Source organism: Bombus pyrosoma, linkage group LG10 (assembly GCF_014825855.1).
Source record: "Bombus pyrosoma isolate SC7728 linkage group LG10, ASM1482585v1, whole genome shotgun sequence".
Taxonomy (NCBI): Eukaryota; Metazoa; Arthropoda; class Insecta; order Hymenoptera; family Apidae; genus Bombus; species Bombus pyrosoma.
Genome location: NC_057779.1, coordinates 13,837,027 through 13,846,846, shown reverse-complemented (window position 1 = coordinate 13,846,846; position 9,820 = coordinate 13,837,027). Strand labels below are relative to the sequence as shown.

Below are 9,820 nucleotides of genomic sequence, written 5' to 3'. Positions count from 1 at the left end.
AACAATACCTTATTACAATAAATTGATTGTTCACGCTCGAGGTGACCGGGCGACCAATTCGGGGGCAGCGAGCGAATATCGATTCGTTATTTTTAGGGGTAGTCCATCCGCGAACCCCACCTTCGTCGCGCCCCCGTTTGAAAATTTGTCTGTAATGAATTATTGTTACGTATATTTTGGCAGGACCAATATATTCTGTGAGTAGTTAAACAAAAAACACCAAAAGTGAAGAATATCAAATAAAAATATAGCAACACTATTTTTATACAATTTTTATTAACAATATTTTTTTGTAAATTTAATACAATTTTTAGATATTACAAAACATTTTTACCGATAAAAATCAATTTTATTTGTATTAAAATTATATAAGTTATAATAGTTTATTTATTTATTATTTTCTGCACATGTTTTATATAAAAACTAACTTGCATCTTCTGTACATCTACAGTGTATCTACAGTGCATCTACTGTAATTAATTAACAAATATAATTAGATTGAAACAACGGTAAGATAGAATATAGTTTTAAGTATTTAAATTTTATAGCGACTTTGTTTTGAAGCGGATCGAATAAACGATTATCATTTATTGTTAAATATTTATTACACAGTAAAATAACTGTTTCATTAAAAAATGTTCACAAAGTATGGTTATTCTACTGATTTTAATATAGTGCCAATTTTGTAAATGATCTGTTATACATTTAATCATTATTATAGTCAATGTATAGATTTCAATAGCAATGATAATAATTATTACTGCCCTAATTAATATTATGTTAGCATCGGATGATCTTTATATTTAATAATTTAATTTGATGTTCACTGGCCCAATGAATTTTAAATCTCCAAATAACTTCGATCAATTGATTTCATTGATTAGTTTTGAGAATAAATCATATTATCTTAATATCTAAATTCTTTTTCTCAAACTAATTAATAAATATAATCAATTAAAACTTTGCTATAATCTCCTATATTATTACAATTATTTGTCAAGACCATGTATACGAATTATTTGAAAATTTAATATTTTCTATAATTTGAATATTTGTTGGGTCAGGACTACAAAAATCCTTTAATAATTCGCTATTGAATCCACAATCGCTCAAATTCTCTTTACCAAAAACATTTTCTGGAATTTTTGGTATATTTCCTAATTCCATTTGTTCTGTGAAAATACAAACATTATATATTGTTCATATGAATTTTATATAAACAATCATAATTTTATGGAAGAAAACATTTACCAAAATTATTTTTCATTGCTGAAAATGAAGTTGTTGAGTGTAACCGTGCACAACTCGCAGAATATTGTTCTAACTGACTAGATTTCATTAAAGAACAGAGTGAAGGTAAGACATGTGGTAGGAGGGGTCCTTTTAATTCCAGGGAAAAATATTTTTCACTGTCAACACGAACTATGCTTTCTTTAACCTGTAAAAAATGAAAATAATTTATAATTATATTATGTATCACAACTGTAGATATAAAAATATTTTACCCTAATTGGCTTTAATGTTGCACCGTGAAAAGCCACTGGTGATAAAAGAGTTGGAGGTACTCCTGCTAAAGGACCAGTTGTTGTAATGGCAGATTTACAATTAATTAAGAAGTTAAATAAAGCTTGTGACTCTACACCTTTTACAAAAATTAAGGATTGTTTCATATTGTCCAGTTCAGTTTCTTTTTCTAATGTCATTCTTGCCTAGAGAAAAATCCAAAAAAATTAGTATTGGTATAGAAATAAAAAAAAATTGTACATACTGTAAAATTACTTGAGAATTATTAATTTTACGAATTTCAGAATTTTCAACTCCTAAGCTCTGCAGCCATTCATCTTGTGTTTCATCTTCCTCATCATCAAGATTTTGATTCTCTGTATAGCTCAATGATGTAGCTGAATCTGCTGTATCACATCCTGAATCAGTTACATCTGATTGCCGTTTACAATCTTTTCTCAAAGGCATTGTATATTCAATTTCTACGAAACATGTGTAAATGAAAAATAAAATGATGTCAAAAATTTTCATTACACATTATAATTTGTTCATACCTTCCTGTTTTAAAGACTGTCGAAAACCACGTGTTGTAGGTGTCAAAAGTGCATGAGCTTCAGAAATTCCACAAATTCCAGCAGCACGGAATAATACAGTAAAATTGGTCGCACAAACATAAAAATATGGACATTGTCGTGCTCTCAATAAATGAAAAAGTGACCTAAAGCTTTCACTCCATTCTTTGTATAAAGCTTCTTTAATGAGCATGTTGTTTACTATCATAGAATTACTTGTTAAATTTGCACTTACTTTCCCAGTAGAACGAGGAAATAACTCCAACCATGGTAATGAAGGGTGCTGCCATATTAAGCAGCATTGGTGTAACCTGTTTAACAAATATTTTAATTGATATATATATTTTTTAAATTAAATAAATATTTAATATATATATATTTTTTTTACTAAATTATAATATACAAAACATAAAAATTACCTTGCATTTGGACTAGTATCTAAAGTTGAATGTTGTTCACTAATATCCAAACATCTTACAAAACCAGTAGTACCAGAAGCTTCTTCGCTAGTTTTCAATTTACAATTCCAAGGAAATGGTTTTGGAGACATAAATCTCATTTTAGTTTTTAAAGTCCAATCTATTGGAATATATTTTTCACCTTTCGGTATTTCTAAATCCAAAATATTCTTATTTGCTTCCAATTGTAAAAATGCATTGCTAAATGTTAAAGAACAATCATTTATTGAGTTTTCTGTTTCACTCACTTTTGGGACTTTTATTTTTAATAATTCAAATAGTGTATTATCATTACTAGCTTCCATGTCTGGAGGTGTTATATTAAACTTTTTATCTGTTTCATCTTTAATGAAAGGATTCTTTCGCTTTTGACCTACACAATGATTAGACACAATATTTTGATTATTGGATTTTTGTGTAGGCTCTGATTCTAAATTCTTTTTATTAATGCGTGTATTGTTTATACGTGCTTGTAGGGCACGCTTTTTTATTTTTAAACGATGCAACTGCATTACTTCGTCTGGTCTTTTCCATTCTGATTGCAATTTATTTCGATCCTCCATTAGTAATGGAAATGAATTTTGTCATGCTATCATACAAAAAAAAATATAAATGGCAATTAATAATAATGGTAATAATAACGTTTAATATTAAAAGATATAAATATAAAAAAGATATAACATTAATGTCCTTCTATATATTCTTAATATAATGCTGTAGAATTTAGCTTTTGCTATGTTCTGCACATTATCTATGGTTTTACTTGATAGGTTAAAGCAATAAATGTTTTATATTTCTGTTTATTTATGATGTTTTAAATGATTCTTGACAATACTGAAAGAAGAATTATATGATTGAATATACACACCGTTTCTTAAAACCTTTTTATCAATCTGAAGATACTGTCAATTGAATAAAGATTCCCTCACTTGACACTATAAACAAGGCGGCCCCACGCACATTAGAAGAGTTTCAAACTTACTATAACCTGTTATAACGTACTAACAGCCAGTACTTAAATAGCACATACATATGTACTACATATGTGTCAGAAAATGTCACACGTATCGGAATATAACGTATAATTACGATTGTAGAATAGATTAAAAAAATCACAAATTATAATACAGACATATTTACAACTTTACTGTACTTTAAACGATATTTGAAGTAGTAAGCTGCATTTGATCCGTCCAGGGATAAGAAATAAGCAGTTATTATATATACATACATATGTATACTTACGTACGTACGTTGTGTACGTTATAGAAGTTCATCGACTCCTTCAATCGCTACTTATCATTTCTCATTCAAATAATAAAAGTTTACTTAATTGGATATAAATTAAATTATCATTCCATTTTTTTCAAGAAATGTCCTATATAAATAAGTACAGTAATGTTCAGCTATGTAGACAATAATCGAGATCAGGAGTAACGAAATGGCCATATATCTGGAGAGATGACTTTCCAACAATTAGACCAAATTATGTGTGTATGTGTTAATTATACTGTGCTGCACCGTGTATGAATCGAAGGTAAGGATGAGAAGCAGGTAGTGCGAGTGAGACAGAATAACTAGAGTGTAATATGACGCAGTCGACGTGCAGTTTAGAATGAGGCTTGAAGTCTTTTACCACTTCTACTTACATACGTATATTTCTTTAGTTTAAAAAATTGTTCAATAAATAAAATTATAAAAAAATTAAATCTATTAGCAACCAAACGTGGACATTATTGAAATAAAGTATTTATAAATGATTATTTAAATATTTTTGTAAGCTTATTATAATCAGTTCCACATTGGGAGTTGCGAGTAACACAATATAAATAACATTATTTAAACTTAACACAACATATCTTTAATATATTTAACTTAATTCTCTTGGCAAAAGATTGATCACTTTTTACACTTTGTTGTCAGATTTTTCCAGAGCACCCTTATCATCATCCACAGAATTCGTCATCTGAAACCATAACATCTGTGACGTAATATTCGTTGCCAATGCTATGGTACCTTTAAAAATATTTATCAATACATTGTAAAGAGTTCTTTGTGCCAGTAAACAATTTTTATGACTTTCAAATATTGTCAAAGTGAAAAAAGATTTCATAACGGCATCTTCAGGGAAGAGATACGCAGTGACTATGGGAAAATGTTTAGAAATTCTGAAGAAGTTAGAAGAGTGTTTAAGTATCGATGATTTTGCTATAGAATATGGTATAAGTCAAAGAACCATAAGAAGATACAAGCAGCAATCGACATCTATTCGTGAATTGAGCGAAAATCCGATGCGTGCACAATCTAAGAGGCAACGGGCATCTTCGTATGAAGATATGGAAGCCCGATTATACGAATAGTTCTTAGCAAGGCGAGCGTTAGGAGATATCGTACCAAATGCATTACTACGGAAAAAGGCGAAGGAGCTTGAAAATGAATTTGGCAGTTCATCAAATTTTACAGCCAGTCAAGAATGAATAGCATTTTAAAGCCAGATACGGAATACGTCAAGTATCCAAATATGAAGAGAGAGCTGATCCTGATGAATTAGCGACACAAAACTTCACTGAACAATTAACAGAAATTTTGCATAACGAAGATCTTAAGGAAGACAATATCTATGACATGGACGAAACAAGCTTAATGTGGGAAACTCTTGCACAGAAAACGTTAACCCATCGAGATGGACGAAGGGTGGATGGCAATAAAGTGGGAAAGGATCATGTAACTGTGGCATTTTGTGCCAATTTCACAGGTACACATAAATTACCGCTGCTTTTTTTCATAGATATGCCAGTCCGAGGGCATTATATTTGAATTTTTTCTCATCTGTGATATTAAAGATTGTATAGATTTTATTGCAAAATCACGGAGCGATGTGATACCGAGAAATATTAAAAATGCGTAGAGGAAACTTTTGAAACGTCAATCTTCGTGTGAAAATTTCGAAGCGGATCCAAGGATCGAAACTCAAGACCAAATTTGTAAAAATGAAATATTGAATCCAAAAGAGATAGCAGAGTAGATTACGGAATGCGAAAAAGAAGAGTCTATTGTACAGAATACAATAGAATCATCAAAAGAAATGATAAACACAGAACTAGAAAGTGATATAGAGGACAAAGAAATAGTCCACATGTTTTATAATCTGGAAAAATAGTTCCTAATAAAGAACTTGATTATATTGCACTCCATACGAAGATTTTAATAGATATTTATAATAATAAAAGATAATTTAAATATTTTCAATTTATTTACAATTGCTTATCTTTATTTCTTTATATTTATTGTCATTATTATTATTAGACGCTACAAATACAGTCTGATTACATATATATATGTGTGTGTATATTATGTCAATTTTTCAAAATCTTCCACTTCATCAATTAAACATTGCCCATTTAACTTACAGTTAATACAAAAATTAGCACACATGTGAACGTGTTTGGTATTATTTTAATCGTACGACTCTCAATGATTCGTCTAAGATCATTTCGCAACAATATCTTTTCTTTATTTATTATTTGTTTACATTTTACAATTTGTCCAGTAGGACATTTGGTAAAATATTATAGTTTAATATTTGATAAAATATAGCATGTGGATGGTTACCCCCAGCGGGACTCCATCTTCCAGGTTGTTTATTGTTCTATTATGAGGTATGCAGGATGCATCTTCTTCAGTCTTCTTTCTACTATTGTTTTATTCGTTTCAGCAACCAGCTGATTTGGGTGTGTTGCAAGTCTTTCTTTATACTTTTTTGCATATCTGGCGATTTTCTCTTTGACTGTTGGAATTTTTAAATCTTTTCGTATGTCTTCATTTCTGACGTACCATGGAGCGTTAACTATTGTCCTCAAGATTTTTGCTTGCTCTGTTTCTACTTTATTTTTGTGACTCATTGCTGCCATCCCCCATAGTGGGACTCCGTATATCCAGATTGGTTTGATTATTGTTTTGTATATATTTAGTTTATTCTTTATGCTTAATTTAGATTTTCTATTGATTAACCAGTACATCTGCTTCATTTTTTCACGTATTCTGTTTGTTACTGATTTTATGTAATGCTTCCATGTAAGGCGTGTGTTTAAATGTATTCCTAGATATTTGACATACTTTGTTTGTGCTATGTGGACGCCATTTAGTTGGATATCTGGAGTTTTTCCTTTTCTAAGCGTAAATGTTATGTGATTGCACTTACTGGTGTTCACTTTTATTTGTTTGCTTTGCAGCCACTTTTCTATTTTTGTAATGTGTTCTTGTAGTAGTGCGGCAGCCGTTTCTGGATTTGCGTGTCTCGTTAGTAAGACCGTATCGTCCGCGAACGTTAGAGTTTTGCTGTTGACAGTTGTTAGTATGTCTGCTGTATAGAGTGTGTATAGTATTGATACTAGGACGCTTTCTTGCGGTACTCCTGCCTTGATATCCTTAATTTCAGAATATGCATCATTTATTTTTACTACAAAGGTTCTATTGTTTAAGTAAGATTTGAGTAATTTGTAGATTTGTTCTGGAAATTGCTTTTTGATAGTTTCAAGAAGTTTTTCACGCTTAACTTTGTCAAATGCTTTTTCGATGTCCATAAAGAGTGCCGTGCAATATTGTTTTGTTTCCAATGCCCGTAAAATTTCATTGACGAGTCTATGCATTTGTTCTATTGTGGAGTGTTTATTCCTGAATCCAAATTGATGGTCCGGTATTAGTTTTTCTTTTTCTATTGTTGGCTTTAGACGGTTATATATTATTTTTTCTAGTAGTTTGGAAAACGCAGGTAGTAATGATATTGGCCTGTAGGATGCAGTTAAATGTAGGTTTTTGTTTAGTTTGGGTGACATTACGATCTGTGCTATTTTCCATAGTGCAGGAAAGTACTGTATTCTTAGAATTGCATTGAATATTATCGTTGTTAGTCTTATTGCCTTTGGGGGGAGGTTTTTTAAGATTTTTCCATTGATCAAGCCAAATCCTGGTGCTTCACTTGTCTTTGTTGCCTTAATTAAGTTTGTAACTTCTTGCGCTGTTGTGCTGAGTATGATGCAGCGTTTGTCAGTTGTGTTATTGGCATTTTCCACTTCTTTATGTGTTTGCCATCTGGGAATGCTGTTATTAATTTCATACGGTGAAAATGTATTTTGTAAGTGCTTCGAAAATTCTTCTGCCTACTCTTCGTTACTTCTGGCCCATGAGTTGTCCATTTTTTTGATTACTGGGATTGATTTTATTTTTTCTTCACTTTGTTGGTGACTTTCCATAGGGAGTAGTTGGTATTTTCATGCGCGGATAGTGATTCGATGAATTTTGAAAATTCGTTATTATGAAGTTCCCTTACTTTATTCTTTAATTCCTTTGTAAGTTTATTTAGGTTCTTCTTGTTTTCTCGTGTTTTCTGCTTTTGCCATTTTGCTTTCGTTTTTCTTTCTTCCCTGATTTTATCTAGGATGTCCTGTGGAATAATTTTTGATTGCCTGCTATTTGATTCATAGATGGTTGCTCACGCTGCTTTCTGTATTATTTCTGTCAGAGTTGCTACTGCCTGCTCAATGTGTTCAGGTGTCTTCAACGGGATATTGCAGTTGATTTTGTTTTCGATTAGCTCTTTAAAAGTTTGCCAATTGGTGGTTTTATTGCAAAGCGACTCTGACTTGTTATAAAGTAGTGGTTTGCCTGTATATTCTAATGTAATTGGTGTATGGTCGTAGTTAAGCTCAAGGATGGTTGTTACTTTTAATTTGTATACGTTTAGTCCTTTTGTTACTGCAAAATCCAACAGGTCAGGTGTTTTATTGAGGTCTGTCGGCCAGTACGTTGGTCTTCCTGTAGATAGCACGTTGAGGTTGCTGTGTCTAATATATTTTCTAGTGTTCTAGCTCTTGGTGTGTTAGTTCTTGAACCCCATAACGTGTGCTTTGCATTAAAGTCTCCTGCTGCGATATATTTGTCGCCTAAGGATTGGAAGTACTCTTCCCATTTTTTAAGCGTCATTTTGTGTCTCGGTGGTGCATATACTGCTGATAGCTGAAAGTAATTGTCATTAGTTTGTATTGTGACAGTTGTTGCTTGTAGGTGTTCTTGATTTGTTTGACTGCTGCATTGCTGGGCTTCCCCTCACTATCACTAATCGTTAATTTTACTTAACTCTGAAATACTTCTCTAAATCACTACACCGGAGCACACGTCTGTTTACCTCGGTTGCCCGGGCAGAACTGCGCAACAATATAACAAAAAATAAAGAAAATTATATTTTTCGATATCATATCGAGTTACGTCAATGCAACACATATCTTACGCTGAGGTTTGCCTCGAGAATGTCTCGCGGTTGTGTCCGGACAAATTTCTGGTCACATATTCATGGTATACATATATACACAATACATTTGTGTGTTACGCGAAGGAAAATATATATTATAAAATATATATTATAAAATATATATTACATCTTATATGTTAAAAAATTTCATATTTACATATAATTGTAAATGTAGATTCATACTTGAAATTTTAATTGTAGATGAACAAATACAGTACATATGAAGTGAGTTATTGAAACAAATTTGCGAAAAAGGTATTGCCTTCTCACAAGCCAACATGTTAGTGCGATTGCTACAATTATTATTCAAATTGTTTCTCTGTAAATCAATAATGCAGGATATATTTTTACTAATTTTTTAGGCCAGTCTAATATTGAAATCATCGAGCCGTTCCGAACCCGCTATTCCGCTGTTAATTATTACTTGTTAGTATTTATAGTAACTAAAATTTATGAAAATGGTTTAAACGAAAAATTTAGTAATAAATATAGCAACTGAACCAATTACAGAAAAATTCTCAAGGAAAGTACTATTTATTTTTAAATAAAATTTGAAATAATAAAAATTATCATTGTTATTTCCTTGATTATTGTTTTAGAAAGCACAAGTTTTGAATATTCAAAAGTCATAGCAAACGATATTTTTAGAATAACATCATAAAGAATAGACTTTGAAGTAAATTAATCTTGTAGAGCAGTCATTCTCAAAAGTTGCGCCCTGACGTAAAATTATAGATGCGCTGTAAAAGAGCAAGGCTTTATTTTCTTCTTTTTTAATCGCACAGTCATATCTGCTATTGTAAATTTTAAAGTTTGTATATAAAGAACGCCAAAATATCTGTACCTTCTCTAAAATGTGCCATGACTAAAAAGAAGTTGGGAACCACTGTTGTAGACAAAGGCAAGGTGTTTACTTCAACATAGAATTTTCGGTTTATATCGACAGACCTTACTTAGTAGGACGCTAGTCCAGAGCTGCT

General features: G+C 31.2%; 1 protein-coding gene and 1 pseudogene across 1 annotated transcript; one reads left to right on the top strand and one right to left on the bottom strand.

The window, feature by feature from the left end:
• Window position 1: 1 nt before the first annotated feature.
• On the bottom strand, window positions 2-4,012 carry LOC122572002 (protein downstream neighbor of son homolog). The gene is made up of 7 exons (XM_043736446.1): window positions 3,402-4,012; window positions 2,495-3,122; window positions 2,058-2,386; window positions 1,780-1,985; window positions 1,506-1,709; window positions 1,252-1,438; window positions 2-1,172 (listed from the first exon to the last, which is right to left on the bottom strand). The coding sequence occupies exons 2-7, from the start codon at window positions 3,094-3,096 to the stop codon at window positions 997-999; spliced, it is 1,704 nt and encodes a 567-aa protein (XP_043592381.1). The 5' UTR covers window positions 3,097-3,122; window positions 3,402-4,012; the 3' UTR covers window positions 2-996.
• Window positions 3,907-5,699, top strand: LOC122571718 (annotated as a pseudogene).
• Window positions 5,700-9,820: the final 4,121 nt, after the last annotated feature.

Coding starts and splice junctions, on each gene's coding strand:
- LOC122572002 (XM_043736446.1), bottom strand. CDS start 3,096: ATGGAGGATCGAAATAAATTGCAATCAGAATGGAAAAGACCAGACGAA. Junction 1,986..2,057: donor ACAGTCTTTAAAACAGGAAG/GTATGAACAAAT, acceptor CATGTTTCGTAG/AAATTGAATATACAATGCCT. Junction 1,173..1,251: donor AGCAATGAAAAATAATTTTG/GTAAATGTTTTC, acceptor GTATTTTCACAG/AACAAATGGAATTAGGAAAT.